At 33.1% G+C, this 16,741-nt stretch overlaps 1 protein-coding gene across 3 annotated transcripts in view; it reads right to left on the bottom strand.

Moving 5' to 3' along the window:
* Window positions 1-16,741, bottom strand: part of COL11A1 (collagen type XI alpha 1 chain) — a 215,055-nt gene that overhangs the window by 15,668 nt on the left and 182,646 nt on the right. For all 3 annotated transcript variants that reach the window (XM_074381332.1, XM_074381331.1, XM_003933240.4), the window contains 3 exons: window positions 8,077-8,130; window positions 7,810-7,917; window positions 7,272-7,325 (listed from right to left, as the gene is read on the bottom strand). In XM_074381332.1, the coding sequence (XP_074237433.1) occupies window positions 7,272-7,325; window positions 7,810-7,917; window positions 8,077-8,130 (216 nt within the window). The remainder of the gene's footprint in view (window positions 1-7,271; window positions 7,326-7,809; window positions 7,918-8,076; window positions 8,131-16,741) is intronic.

The raw sequence follows: 16,741 nt of genomic DNA, 5'->3' as shown, positions 1-16,741 counted from the left end.
TCTTAACCTGAAACAGATCAAAAACATCAATTTTACATATAAAATGTTATTCCAACTGTGTAACAATGGTATTTTGAAAAATTATTAGATATATTTATGTTTTTTAATTCATAAATGAATTTGAAATTCTCTAAGTATTAAAATGGACAATTTCCCTATATTATTCAATTAACAACAGACAAAAGTTATTTTCATAGAAGCACATGCAGTTTGTTTTTTAATTATACTTTAAGTTCTGGGATATATGTGCAGAATATGCCAGTTTGTTGCATGGATATACACGTGCCATGGTGGTTTGCTGCACCCATCAATTCTTCATTTACATTAGGTATTTCTCCTAATCCTATCCTTCCTCTAGTTCCCCATCCCTCAACAGGCCTTGGTGTGTGATGTTCCCCTCCCTGTGTCCATGTGTTCTCATTATTCAACTCCCACTTATGAGTGAGAACACGCAGTGTTCGGTTTTCTGTTCCTGTGTTAATTTGCTGAGAATGATGGTTTCCAGCTTCATGCATGTCCCTGCAAAGGACATGAACTCATCCTTCTTTTATGGCTGCATAGCATTCCATGTTGCATACGTGCCATATTTTCTTTATCCAGTCTATCATTGAGCATGTGGGTTGGTTTCAAGTCTTTGCTTTGTGAATAGTGCTGGAATAAACATACATGTCCATGTGTCTTTACAGTACAATGATTTATAAACCTTTAGGTATATACCCAGTAATGGGATTGTTGGGTCAAGTGTTTCTGGTACTAGATCTGTGACGAATTGCCACACTGTCTTCCACAATGGTTGAACTAATTTACACTCCCAACAGTGTAAAAGTGTTCCTATTTTTCCACATCCTCTCCAGCATCTGCTGTTTCCTAACTCTTTAATGATTGCCATTCTAATTGGTGTAAGATGGTATCTCATTGTGGTTTTGATTTGCATTTCTCTAATGACCAGTTATGGTGAGTTTTTGTCATGTTTGTTGACCACATAAATGTCTTCTTTTGAGAAGTGTCTGTTCATATCTTTTGCTCAGTTTTTGATGGGGTCATTTTTTTCCCTGTAAATTTGTTTAAGTTCTTTATAGATTGTGGATATTAGCCCTTTGTCAGATGGATAGATTGCAAAATTAAACAAAAGAACTTCTATTACAGCAAAAGAACCTATCATCAGAGTGAATAGGCAACCTACAGAATGAAAGAAAATTTTTGGACATGCAGTTTTAAGTGTGGATATGCTGAATAATAATCTAATAAGGGGAAAATTACTAATCCTCAGAGTCAAATTTATATGAGTTTAGTTATATTCTCTTTTGTATAAGAAAAACAATCATGCTACTCTGTTAAATCTCAGACAGACAAAAAGACCACAGGGAAATTATCAAATTCACTTTCAAGTAATCTCCCTCTTATCTTGGATTTCGCTCTCCACAGTAAAAACTATATAAACAGTGGAGCATAATACAAATGTTAATTATTATCGGCCGGGCGCGGTGGCTCAAGCCTGTAATCCCAGCACTTTGGGAGGCTGAGGCGGGCAGATCACGAGGTGGAGAGATCGAGACCATCCTGGTCAACATGGTGAAACCCCGTCTCTACTAAAAAATACAAAAAAAATAGCTGGGCATGGTGGCACGTGCCTGTAATCCCAGCTACTCGGGAGGCTGAGGCAGGAGAATTGCCTGAACCCAGGAGGCGGAGGTTGCGGTGAGCCGAGATCGTGCCATTGCACTCCAGCCTGGGCAACAAGAACGAAACTCCGTCTCAAAAAAAAAAAAAAAATTATTATCAATAGTTTTAGATATGCTACAGATAAATACCTGTGAACTTTCTCATTCCATTCTAATAGAAAAGCTAAAATGGCAAAAAGGAATTACTAGTGATTCTAATTATTCAAGCTTAATGAACAATATATTAGACATTATTAGTGTTTTAAATGCAATAAAAATTCTTTCCATAAATATTATTCATAAAGAAGTTAGAGACAGTGAGTGTTAATTTCTCTAAGCTAATAATCTCTCATAACATTACAAACTACATCTAAAGATGAATTTGCCAAACCAAATCAATTTTTATTTTCATCAGCTGGAAATAGAAATTGGTAACATTATGATACTGAGAGCAGTTATAAATGACTCTCTGAACCTGAAACAGATCAAAAATATCAACTCTACATATAAAAATGTTGTCAGTTTTGCTGACAGAAAAAAAATCATCAAATTTTGCACACCAACGTAAATGTACCACCACACACGGAAATGCTGAGAGAACCATCAGATAGCGTTTGATACACTAGTCATTGTCTCAATCACTGATCTGTAAGTTGTCATCAAAATATGATTTAGAAATATTGGTCAAGGTGTTTCTTTAACTGAGAAGAAAAGAAAGCACACTGCCTAAATGTGTAAAAGAAAAATGCAGAGGTTATTAAAATGTAAAGAGGTAACAATCTTTGGATTTGTGTATATATATATATATATATATATATATATATATATATATTTGGCTTTGCCTTAATATACTCCTTTTTTGTTTGTGACTTTGAACTGTAATCAGTTAATAAAGTATTTATTCTCTGCAAAAAAAATTTTATTCCAACTGTGCATATTTTCTATTTTTCTCTTTGGTACAGTGTAAATTGAAAACCCTCAGGGAAATACATAATTCATAAGTAATAAAGTGAAAAGGAAAACAGGAATGATACATCCTTAAATGTCTAGAATATGCCAAGCAAACATTTTCCCCTGCAGTATTATGCTTTCTAGAATATTTGCTTTGATCTACATCTCAAAAATCTAGTTCATTAAAATTTAAAGAAACTGCAGATCCTACACTTTGTTTAAAAGATAAGATTGTGGAATAGTGTTTATTCTGGTGAAAATCAAATGCTTTGTTATTTAAACCTTTTTAATCATTATAGAATACTACCCATATCACTCCTGTCTACAGATGACTTAAATGTAGTATTAAAGAAATAAACTGTAATTCAGTACCCCATACTATCTTTTATTTTTTATTTTTGAAAAAATAATGCTATCAGCTATTTTATTTATCATGTTATTATCAAAGGAAGAAATGTGTGATAATACTAAAGAAACTTGTTTGAACATAAATACTAAATCATTTTTTGGCTGCATCAAACAAATAGATTCTTAAAAGAATATGAAATGAAACAAAATAAACACTTAAAACTAAAACAGATGTTAATTCCGACTTCAAAAAGTCAAATACATTTTAGTTTTTAGAATGACAAAATCATATCAATTTTGACTTTGCATCAGAGGGCAGAATTTAGATACCATCATTCTTCTCCTTAAAACCCTTAATTGGCCAGGCGTGGTGGCTCACGCCTGTAATCTCAGCACTTTGGGAGACCCAGGTCAATGGATCCCTTGAGCCCAGGAGTTCAAGACTAGCCTGGCAACTATCAAAAACCTATCAGTAATAAAAATGCCAAAAATTAACCTGGTGCAGTGGTACGAGCCTGCAGTCCCAGCTCCTCGGAAGGCTGAGGAGGAAGAATCACCTAAGCCTGGAAGGACAAGGTTGCAGTGACCGTGATTGTGCCACTGCATTGCAGTCCCAGTGATAGAGTGAGACTGTCGCAATAAATAAATGAAACATTCAATCTTATTTCCATTAATATTGGTTGACTACTAAAACAGTAGTATAATTCTACCAACACAAAATTCAAATGGAATTTTTAAAAAACCTTTAAGAAATCCTAATAAAATTATATTACACCAACTCTAACAGAGTTCCACTTAAAAAATATACCTGAATAGAATACTTTATACAGGCTCATCATCATCCTTAGCTTTTTATTAGATTCCATATGTGATATTAATCTTTTTTTTTTCTTTATTTGAGAAGGAATCTTGCTCAGTCGCCCAGGCTGGAGTGTAATGGTGTGACCTTGGGTTACCACAACCTCTACCTACCGGGTTCAAGCAATTCTCCCCTCAGTCTCCCAAGAAGCTAGGATTACAGACATGAGCCACCATGCCCGGCTAAGTTTTGTATTTTTGCAGAGATGGGATTTCACCACGTTGGCCAGGCTGGTCTCGAACTCCTGATCTCAAGTGATCTGCCCACCTTGGCAGCCCAAAGTCCTGGGGTAACAGACATGAACCACTGCACCCAGCCCATTTGAACTATTTATACATCTTCAATTCCATACAGTGATCTAAGTACACATTTGTAGTGTATGTCTGTGTGTGTGTGTGTGTGTGTGTGTGTGTGTGTGTATATGCTTAGATATATATGCAAATGCAAATGTATGCATATGTTGAATTCATGTTTATAAACAAGTTTTTGCCATGTACAATATGTACTTTTTAACATAAATACTTTATCATCTCTGACTCTAGCAGAGATGATAACATAGTGTGGTCAGACACCAAGCAGAAATCATTTTAAGAATTTTAAAATATCACTTTGTTTTTCTCTACCACAAATAATTTCATATCCAGAATCTTCCTATGAAATTGTTAAACTTATCTATGTGGGTAATGGATGCTCTGTTAGACATTTCAATTGTCTAATTAGGTAGCTGCCAATCTGGAGAGATGAAAGTAGGTGAGTTGTACTTACTGAAGAGTTAAGTTGTATTTAAAAGTTGGGGAAAAGGGGAATTTCTTGGTAGCTTTATCTCACCAGTAGAAACACTACAGTAGGTAGTTACAGGCAGCTTCTAGAAGGGGAAAAGAGACCTAATAGGTACTTGTGGAACTCCAATGATAAGCAAATTGAAGCCTGTGTAAATTTGGATATGGGTGTGAATATATGCTACATAATGAGGGAAGAATTCATTATAGAGAAACTATTATAGCTTTCACACAGACTAATTTCAGAGATTAACAGAAATCTCTGTGAATTTCCAAATTTCTGTCATTCTCACACCCACTGTCTTATCCACAGGTAAACTTCTCTGTTCCTTCTTTAATAATCATATCCTATTTCTAAACAGGGAAGTGTCCCTAGAGGAAATGATATTTAAATGGTCTGACTCTGTGTATATATAGTATCCTCTGCCTGAGTCTATCACAGTACTTAACACACTTGATCTCTTCCATTTGCTTTAATAGTCAACAACTTACATACAGGTTTATTGATGATACACACAGATGAATGAGGTCAAATTTAGTTACTTTCCACTAAGAATGTATAATTGTTTTTCAAAATATTTATCATTATTTCATTCATTTGATGATTCTTAGTTTTTTGTTTTTTGTTTTTTGTTTTTTTTGTTTTGAGACGGATCATTTAATGATTCTTGATTTGGTGCCAGTAGTGCTAATCAGTGATATAAAAATGATTTACAAACAATTCTTTTAATTAACCTAAGGACTCCATGGGGTAGAAGATATCCATATCCCAATTTAATTCATTTAAACTTTACAATTATCTTCAGATAGAAGCTAGGAATATTTCCATTTTAGAAACGAAAAACTTAAAGCTTAATAAAAAAGATAACCTTAACTCGTAACCATAATAAGCTACTTCTCACTCTGATTTAAAAATTACCTACTAAAATAGCTTTTTCTTAGCTGAGTTGAAAGGCTCATTACATTGCCATAAATGGCTTTCTGAAGATGATTTCTCCGCCCATCCTCACCTCATGAAGACTAAGGTAGCAGTCTCTGAGATTAGTTATCACAAGTCAAGACTAATTAAAGCTATGAAAAAGGCTACACATTATAATTAACATTCTAAGTCCTCTCCAATAAAACAAGCAGTCAGAATGAGCTGCAGTCCTGCACGTCCCTTCTGATGCTTACCATTCTGCCTTACCTAAAGGATTTGGAAATTATTCTGTCCTCTTGCACTGTAAACTCACATTAATTTAAGAGCCAAAAATACAAAAGTTTGCATGCCAAATCAGGTTGTATGTCAGAAGGTTTTATTTTTAATATTAACTGAAGGAAATCTCCAGCATTGTGCTTTTTATTTCATCTGCAGAAAGGTCAGAATATTTACTGGAAAATGTGAAATAACAAGAAAAAAATCTCTGGCAAATTTTAGGATGACATTAAGGCAAGGTAAGGTATTTTTTTTTCCAGGCTCTGACTCTGTGTAGTTATGAGTTTATCATATCTAAGGAGAATATTCCCAAGTAGTGGTACAGACATGGAGCCGATCCTCATTCAGCCAGGGCCCTTTTCCTAAACTTATGAGACAATGCGCAGAGCTGATCATCTCTTGCTTGAAATCTACCAAAATTTGATAACTTTTATCTAGTTACTAAATAAGTCATCTTTAAATTCTTCAGTGAAAGTTTAAATAATCTCTTTAAAACTTATAAAATATTTGGTAGGTATACTAGAGGAAATTGCTGTGGCATCTTTGTTAAAAGGAATAACCCAAATTCTTCCTGAATGAATTGTGAATCCCAGTTGTGATGGCTTTCTGCACATGATTCTGTCTCCAAGATAATTAATACATTTATGATAAGAAGCATTTGAATAAATTTTAAAATATCACATAGAAGGACTTGACTTCATACTCATCGCACATACAAAGTACTGTGTGTATTGTTTGCCGTTTTGATTAATCACTTCACACTTAACCATTGCTGGATAATGACACAAATCTCTACCGTAATGAACCTATCTATACAGCAAATAGGCCACCTAGTAAAAATTTATTCTAAAGGGCCAGTCTTTTATTCTCACTTTTTGCTCAAATTTGTATCAAGTATAGCCTTGGATCCTATAAAAAACTCCATCTATGAATACTATGACAGTCAACAAAATGCTTTATTGCATTTCTCAAGCATGTTTGTTTGCACACAGATTTTATGATAGTGATCAAGCATCAGTGTTACAGTAGCCATATTTTTTTTTTCACTGAGTTTTATTGTTTTACATTTCAGCCTGTATGACTCAAAAAGAGAACAATTTGGTCAAAGAATCACTGTATGCTGGTGCCAGAATACTTTTTAAAGTGAAATGCCAGGAAAATAAGTGTAACTGCAAGACTTTTAGGAAATGGTCCATCCTAGGAAAAGCACTGGCTGGATCATTAGTGGCATTTCGTTCAGAGTGGAAATAATCTTTTTCATCCAAAGTGCAAAAGAAAGAAAAAAATCTTTTGATCAAGTAGTTTATTTTCCATATACCTATCAGTTAGAATTAGTTTCTTCTAAGACAAAGTAATATACTTCTTGGAATATTAGAAATAATACAAACCAATTTATAAGCTAAAATACCAAAAATTCTAGCTAGTAAACAATTTTGTTGAAATTCTCAATTTTAAATGACTGCAAAGATCTTACTCACCATAGGGCCAGGTGGCCCATCTTGGCCTGCAGCTCCAGGAAGACCTTGTTCTCCCTACAGAAAATAAAAATGATTGATTTTTGAAATAATATAATAATGAATATTTCTTTTTTAAAATTTTAGAAATGCAACAAGAAATCAAAGCAAATAAAACCTTTAAGTTCCACCATATAGAGGACAGCTACAAATATTATAAGTAATTTTGGGTCTTTTCACTATGCTTATGTGTCTATATTCACATACGCACAAATATATATAAATATGTGTATATATAAACATTTCATATCACTGAAATTTTAAAATTTAGTTTTCTGTTTTCTTTTTATAACTTAGTGTTTCACCATGAACTTATTAAATAAATGATATGCTTAAATATTTTAAGAGTATTTGATATTTTTACATATTTACAGAATTCCCACAAAATTATCCACATAACTTCTGAAATGATGCCAACATAAGCACGTTCATTCATAATTTTTTTTTAGAAATGAAATGTTATTTTCAAAATGGTATCCTTTTAACACAGATAGATGCTCACCACAGGGCCAGGGATGCCCCGAAGACCTTCTGGACCAGGCTTCCCCGCAGGTCCCTGAGGACCGACTGGGCCGGTTTTTCCAGGAGGACCTTCAGCACCTGCTTCTCCCTGTTAGGAAATAAAACATGGAAGCACATTAATGATGAGAAGAGACATTTTACTATTTTATTAAATGTACTGAAATAAATATTGATCAGTTTTTGCATGTCATTTTCAAACATAATGACTATTATATAAATAAATATATGTATATAATTATTTTTTTACCTTAGCGCCTTTTTCACCTTGTCTTCCTTCTGCACCTGCAGCTCCAGGAGGACCCTATAGACATAATATTTAATGTAAAACATGTATCACATATTAACATAAGGATACATATCAAAATATGTATCACATATCACACATGTATCACATATAAAGGAATGTTAATAAGAACTTGTTTAAGAATGCCTGTAATCCCAGCACTTTGGGAGGCCAAGGTGGGCAAATCACGAGGTCAGCATTTTGAGACCATCCTGGCCAACATGGTGAAACCTCATCTCTATTAAAAATACAAAAAAATTAGCTGGGCTTAGTGGCTGGCGCCTGTAATCCCAGCTACGTGGGAGGCTGAGGCAGAAGAATCACTTGAACCCAGGAGGCAGAGGTTGCAGTGAGCCATGATTGTGCCACTGAACTCCACCCAGCCTGGCAACAGAGAGAGACTCAGTCTCAACAACAACAGCAACAACAAACAAACAAACAAACAACAAAAAAATACTAAAGTTTAATTTGTAACAGATTAATAAATTGTAGTTTTCTATCATTTGGTTTAAAACACAATAATAAAAATCAAAACCAATTTTATGTACAAATTTCCTCTTAGAATACTGAAAAACAGCACAGATTAAGTATACTACAGACTAATGACTTCATAAAGTTTTTACAGAAATGCTGATTAAAATTAAAATTATGTGCTAAATACTGATATCACTTATGAGTGTGTAAAACACTGAATATCATTTATTATATTTTATTATTAGAAAATTATTTAGTGTGTGAGATTTTACATGTATTCTCAAATGCTTTTTAAGAGTGGCCCCTTTATTAATCCTAGAATATGAACATGTTCATTCATTCTTACAGGATCACATAGTAAGTAAAGAAACACAATATTTTAAATTATGATGGTCAATAGACACAGTATTTTCATTTTTTAGAACTATGCAATTCACATAAATAAGTAAAATGAAAGTCAATATCACTTTTTAAATCCTAATGTTAGAAGTGAAATGGAAAAAAAAAAATGTACACGTTAGATGCCATCCAAAAGCATGAGTACAGAAAGACTGGAAAAGAAACTTAGTGATCTCCAGGAAACTGCTTTTCATTTTTTCCATCAGACTCTCTTGTTTTCCATTTGTTTACTTCAATTTTCATAGTACATTGTGCTCAAAATCATTAACTGAGGTCGGGTTTGGTGGTTGCAGACAATAGTCATGGTGGTGTTAACTGGTGAGAATAAAGTGAAGCAGGAGGATAACTTTCTTTTCAGATGCCATATTAATATTCTAGTGGTGAATATATCCTAGGCTTTTATACACTATTTTAAACTGAATGTCAATAGAGGTGAATGATGGGGGGTTGCTTGGAGAGTACAACGTGCATGGCTTCAATGATGCATGCAATTTAGGCCCAGACTTCACCATGATGCAATACCAATATAGCAAATTTGCACTTGTACCCTATGAATCTACACAAAAAGTAAAAGTGAATAAAATGAGTATTAAGCACTTCATCAACTCTATGGACTCTACAGAATTTCATGAACTCATTTTATCTCAGAAAGAGTCAATGATAACATCATTAGTAATTATTCTCTCAATATCATTCCTATAACTTTATCTGTTATTAGACATTCCTTGTAACTCAATTCAAAGATAAGAAATGTATAAATTCTGTGGGAAGTCTCTTAACTTCCCTCAGATATGTTAATCAAAATATATACATTAAAATTTCAAAGGACATCTTTTAAATTTCATATTTATGCAAAAGGAATTCTGTATTGAATCATGAATTTCACATTTGTTCTGTTAAAATGTTAAGCCAGAAATTATTTTGGTGTGATATTTAAAATAATAACGTATGCAAAGTAGATACAACAATCATAACGATTATTATTTTAGAAATAGAAAGTTATTCAATGAAATAATAGATTTTCCTTATTCAATGACAGTTTTTCCTTAGACAAATAACATAATGATATGTAGTCTTAACCTCAAAAGATTGCATTTACAAACATGAAGGTTATAGTAGAGAAGATTTATTAATACCTGGCTTTTTAAAAAGCAACCCATCTACCTTTATTGTCTAAAAACCAGAATAAAAACTTCACTTTTACTTCAAAGAATTAGAAGAGCCTAGAGAATTTTAACATAACTAAACGACAACACAGAACTAAATTCCAATTAAAATAAAGGGTTCCTTGTCCCTAATTTCTTCCTTCTGTGAACAAATATCTGTCATAGTAAAAAATTTTTATTAAATGACTTTGTTCTATTCTTTTTCTCATTTTTCCAATTTTATTTATTCCTTATATTTTTTCCCAGATGACAAAAAAATTCAGAAAAACTAGGATGAAAGCAGATATACTTTTTCTGAGAATAGTAGGTGTCCTTTAGAGAAAAACTCATGTGTTCCCCAAAAAGCATGCACTAAAAACTTAATCTCCAACACAGTGCCAGGAAGGAGAATCTAATAGGAGGTGCTAAGGCCATGAAAGCTTCTGGATTAATAACGAATATAAAAAGGCTGAGGCACCTGAGCATGGTGGTTCATGCCTGTAATATCAGCACTTGGGGAGGCCAAGTCGGTGGATTGTCTGAGGTCAAGGGTTCAAGACCAGCCTGGCCAACATAGTGAAACCCTGTCTCTACTAAAAACATGAAAAATTAGCTGGGCATAACGGTGGATCCCTGTAATCCCAGCTATTTGGGAGGCTGAGGTAGAAGAAATTGCTTGAAACCAGGAGGCAGAGGTTGCCGTGCGACGAATCGTATCATTGCACGCCAGCCTACGCGACTGAGCGAGAGTCTGTTTCAGAAAACAAAAACAAAAACAAAAACAAAAACAAACAAAAAAACCCTGAGGCTGTGAATTTGATATCTTGCTTTCTTGCTCTCAATTTGTCCTTTCACCTTGGCATGACAAAGCAACAAAGCCCTTGCAAAATGTGGCCACTCAATCTTGGATGTCCCATCCTTCAGCCAGCAAATCTGTGTTCACATGTGGTATTCTGTGATAGTGGCACAAAACAAAGACGATGTCTGTGGGCAAATTCTTGTCCCAATAATTTATTCCTCATACATTTGCATAAACGTAGGAGGAGAAACAATCTGGTGAGCGCTTGTCGTACTTTGATGAAGTAAATGAGGGTTCTTATTCAAAAATACCTCACAAAGCATAACATATTAAAATAGGCCTTAGTTAATTCTCCACTACTAGTTATTGTTATAAAAGATTTTTCTACTCATGAGAGCTATTCTTCCTATAAAGCATCTAATCTGATCTTCTTTCCACTATTCAAGTTTTACAGGATAATTCTATAATTTGCTACTTTTTTCCACTCATGTCACATTTAAATATCCCTTATAGTCCAGAAATTAGCTATGCATATAAATAACAAGTAAAATTAAATCCCTAAGGAATTCATAGAATTTACATAAAAATAGTACAGATACAAAAAATAACAAATAGACACTGTAAAATAAACAAAGATGAGATCAGTGTACAAAATAGGTACAACGATTCAGTTTGGCAGTACAGAGGATTTTCCTAAAAACTAGTCTCTGATCTGAATCTTACAGTGTGGGTAGATCGGAGAAGGATGGTTTCTTCTAACACTTTACCTTCTGATGACTCAGATGCATGCTTAAAGGAATAAGAATGGAAAGTACAGACACTCTTTACCAACCTGCTAGTAGTTCACTTAGGCTAGTAGCTAAGCATCTGTGCATTTGTCTTGCTGTACAGAGGCAGAATATTAGGGTGCATGATTATATGGTGACTTGACATTTGGGGAGGAAAGAAGAGAATTTGAGGAAGGCAGAGATTTGGCATATGGAGATCTTAATTTTTTAATGTTAGCAAAACAAACTATGCCAAATTTAGTATAAAATTCATTATTTGGATAAACAAACATTTTTGAACATATTAAATGAACCAGAATTTTTGTTTCTCCCATTAAAATATTTTAGAACAATTTTCCCAAACAGTAATATTTAAAATATTTTAGAAATAAATTTGATTCAATATTTTCAGATCCTTTAATACTCTTCTCGGACTCTGAATCTCCTAGAGTGGTGTATAACTCTGTAGTGGTTCCCAATTTAAATGCAGACCTTGTTTTCATAATGACCTTACTTGGAAGGCATAGTTTTGTACCAAACAGAAATTTTAAGTGGATTTATGATTTATTTTATTATTACAATGTATTTTCTACCCATACATTTATATAAGAAATTTTCAAAGGATTTTGTAAAAGAAAATGTTTGAATTTTAAATTTGAATTAATACTACACATATAATACTAATCCTGGATGTATGTGTGTGTGTGTGTGTGTGTGTGTGTATATATATATATATATATATATGATATATATGTGTGTGTGTGTATATATACGTACATATATGTGTATATATGTGTATATATGTACATATATATACACACACACATCATATATATCATATATATATATATATACGTGCCACGTATATGAATGTACAGTGTGTGTGTGTATATATATATGTGTATATACATATGTGTATATATATGTACATATATACACATATATGTATGTATATACACATATATATATACACACACACACTGTACATTCATATATGTGGCACGTATATATATATATATGATATATATGATGTGTGTGTGCATAATAAATTAAAACTTCATCTATCATTGTAATGAATTAATAATAACAGTTATTGTTTTAATTTTTTATTGTGAACTTTCCTTTGGCAATGTAAGCTGAACTCGAATTTCCATTTAATATGTGCATTTTGGGGTTATAATGCTTAAATTATTTTAGTCAGCTCTAGATTTTTTTTTTTTCAGTGAAAGGGCATGGAAGCAGCTAAAATGATAACTTTAGTATTAAAATTCCATGCCTTATTGAAACAAGCTGTAAAAAACTTCCAGTGCCTTAAGGAAATATGCACTCATTCTCAAGTATTACAAATGCATGACAGAAAGTACATGCACTACAAATGACAATGTAATTTTCCTACTTGCTTAATAACCATTAGAATGTTCTTGCTCAGTATCACTGCCACTCACCACATGTGATCAATATTCTATCAGGAAGTTGTATTATCACTCATGCATTAGATTCAATCACAGAAAAAAGTGGTGATACTTTTGAACACATTTCTTGTCATTGCTACTTTTGTCATAAGATGCTATAAAAAAAAGTTACATTTTTATTGTTTCCACAGTGGGAAAGTAAGGATCTGAGAAATGTTAATTTCCACAAAATATATACAAAGCTAATTTAAGATTAACATTTCTAGATGAACTAAAGGGAAATAGATTGTAAGTCAATTCTGTAGTCAACCAAACCACAAGCCTGTAGAACAGATATTACCTTACCGAATATGAATATGTTCTCACTATTTTCACAAAAGTGGTATTAAATTGATTGCTGCATCAGACATTGCTGTCTGCTGACTGAACTCAAAGGTTTGTGGTGACAGTAGTCTCAAATCAGTTTGAATTCATAGAATTCACTGTGCATTATACCCCTCTATGATTAGATGCTTTATGATCACTCATGGTATAGACAAAGTGACAAAGTGACCTTACATATGTACAGTGTATAAACAGAGTGATCTCACTTATATATGGTGCTTTCATTTTTCTTTTAGACACAGAGTCTCACTCTGTTGCCCAGGCTTGAGAGCAGCAGTGTGATCTTGGCTCACTGCAGCCTCAAACTCCTGGGCTCAAGCCATTCTCCCACCTCAGCTTCTGAGTAGCTGGGACTACAGGCTCATGCCATTGAATCTGGCTACCTTTTGTATTTTTTTTTTGCAGAGACAGGGTTTTGCCATTTTGCCCAGGCTGGTCTCCTACTCCTGGGTTCAAGTGATCCTCTTCAGCTTCTCAAAGTGCTGGGATCCACGGGCATGACCAAATACCTCCTTCTAAGTTGACTTAGTTTAATAACTTCATTATTTCTTAAACTGGTCTTAAATCTCCATTGTTTAACAAATCCGTCCTATTAAAAAATATGTGCAGTCATCATGAGTTTAAATGCTTCTATTTTTGGCAATTGTTCTCATAGGAAATTCTTTACCATATATGTCATATGAATTTGCACCAAGGAATAACTAATTTATATTATTATTATAAGTATAAATGTCTTTAAAATTACAATATACTATGCTTTGAAAATGCAGTTAGTTAATATTCTATATCCTTTTTGTATGTGTATCACCAAATTAGTTCAATATTGGTCACCATTGAACTCAAATGACAAAGCATAATTCAATAATAAACAAAACTAAGTTTACCATGAATTTATTGCTGATGTGCTTTCCTTTAATGTAAACAACTTGGACATTAGAAGAAAACATTTTAGTCCTTTTTATCTTTACCTTTTATGTAATAATAAGCTTATTTCATTAATAAATAATACCACAATTTGAAACCCTTATTCAATGCTTAATAATAACATCCACTGTTTGAGATCCTGGCAAATTCAAGTATTAGGCTTTGTGCTTTAAATATACATTTTCTTAATTTAATTTAATCCTCATTTCAGCACTGTAAATTAGTTGTTATGCCCACTTTATAAATGAGAAAACTGAGACTCAAATACATTAACTTATCCCAAATCACATTTTTAGATAGCAAGGTTTTGAAACAAGCTCTGTCTGACTCTGATGCAACAGCATTCTGGTCTACTTTGTAGTGAAATTAAGATAAAAGGAGTGTCAGTTTATAGATTGCAAATCATCTTAGCAAATAACTTGGGCTTCAATTTTTGGGTTTGCTTTTTGTTTTTTTGAGAGAGGGTCTCCCTCTGTTGGTCAGGTTGGAGTAGAGTAGAGCAATCACAACTCACTGCAGCCTGAACCTCCCGGGCTCAAGCCATCCTCCCACCTCAGCCTCCCAGGTAGCTGGAACTACAGGCAGGCATCGCCACATCTGGGCAATTTTTCAAAGTTTTTGTAATGACGGGAGTCTCACTATGTTGTCTCAGACTCCTGGACTTAAGCAATACTCCTGCCTGAGTCTCCCAAAGTGCTGGGATTACCGGTGTCAGCCACTGCACTTGGCCCGTGTTTCCATTTCTTGCTCTTCCTTTTTTTTTCAAGCTAAGCCACCTACTTGTTTAGGTTGAGGTAGAGCTATTGACTAAATAGTGTTGTACGCTGTAAATTAAGAGTGCAAGCATTAATTGCTAGTGTTAAATCAGAACAAATCATAGTTTTAGTAATAAGATTGTTGACATAAGAGTAATTTTTCACACCATTACAATATATTTTACTCTGGTGAAGAAAATAGATTATTATGTAAAACAGACAAAAGCATTTAAGCATGCCAGTTTATTCAAACCTAATATAGAAAACAGTTTAACATATTGTGTTAAATGGCTTTCAGTTTCAATTTATTGTTGCCATATTTTAAAACAGAAAAATCTGCATATTATTGCTCAGTTGGGCTGACCTAGGGTTGAGTTTCTGCTACATCAAAATGAATGTGAATAGCTTTGTAAGCAATGCATAGCCACCACGGTTCTCACGTTATCATTAATTCATGAATACAAAGTCTTCAAATTTTGTTTACAAAGTGACTAGAATGGATTAAAATAGCTCATCATCTTTCTATAAATTATAATTTAAAAAGAGAGGATAGAACAGAACTAAAATTTTTATGAGGTTGTTTTAAAATAATTTATCAAAAATCAAAGTGAACTTCATTAACACACTTTCTAATAATGCTAAAGAGCATATACTAGAATGACTCAATATTATATTATTTTAGGCTTTCAACATGCAAATGCATTAGATAACACAGTACAGTACCATTAACTTAGAAGCTTCCTACATACCACTTGTAACAATTGCAATCCACTTCTTTCCACAGAAATAACTACCATCCTAAATTTTTGTTAATCATTGCCTTTTCTTTATCATGTTTACCACTTATGTTTAAATGTTAAACATGTCCTAACAATTTTGCATATTATATAAATGAAATAATGTAATATATCTTTCCAGTCCAACATTACATACACATACACACACAGACATATGTATACACATACACATATTTATTCTGTTTGACGTTTAATATTAGATTTGGATATTCATCTATGTTATCCATGCATCCGTAGTATATTTATTTTTATTGCCTACAACATTTTAGTTTTTGAATATACCACAATTAACTTATCTTGTCTACAGGTATCATTAACAAAGATAACACAACATTCTTCTTTGGGTCTTTTGGTGAATATGTGAAAAATATAATCTAGGATACATGCTTAGAAATGGAATTACCAGATGGTAGAAAAAGTTCATGTTAGATTCTATTAGGTAACATAGAATTATTTCCCTAAAGTGGCAGTACCTAGTAATTCACAACAAGTAGTCTTCACTGGTTTTTGAAAACATTCTTCCCAGTACTTGGTTTGTCAGAGTATATTTTTGTTAATTGATGAATGTGATATAGTATCTCAATGTAATTTCTGGCACATTTTTCTGGTTTCTAAAAATATTTTTTCATGTTTCATTGGCATCAAACACTTTTTCATGCCTTTGGCATATTTTTTCTATTGTTTTTTCTTACTATTCTAATTTGTGAGAAATGCTTAGATATTCTAACAAATTATTCTGTGCAAGTTTCCTGCATATTAGAAATATTTTCTCC

The sequence above is a fragment of the Saimiri boliviensis genome, chromosome 11 (assembly GCF_048565385.1).
Source record: "Saimiri boliviensis isolate mSaiBol1 chromosome 11, mSaiBol1.pri, whole genome shotgun sequence".
In the NCBI taxonomy this organism is placed as follows: domain Eukaryota; kingdom Metazoa; phylum Chordata; class Mammalia; order Primates; family Cebidae; genus Saimiri; species Saimiri boliviensis.
Note: the sequence above shows the minus strand (reverse complement) of the source record. Positions and strands in the feature narration are given on the sequence as shown.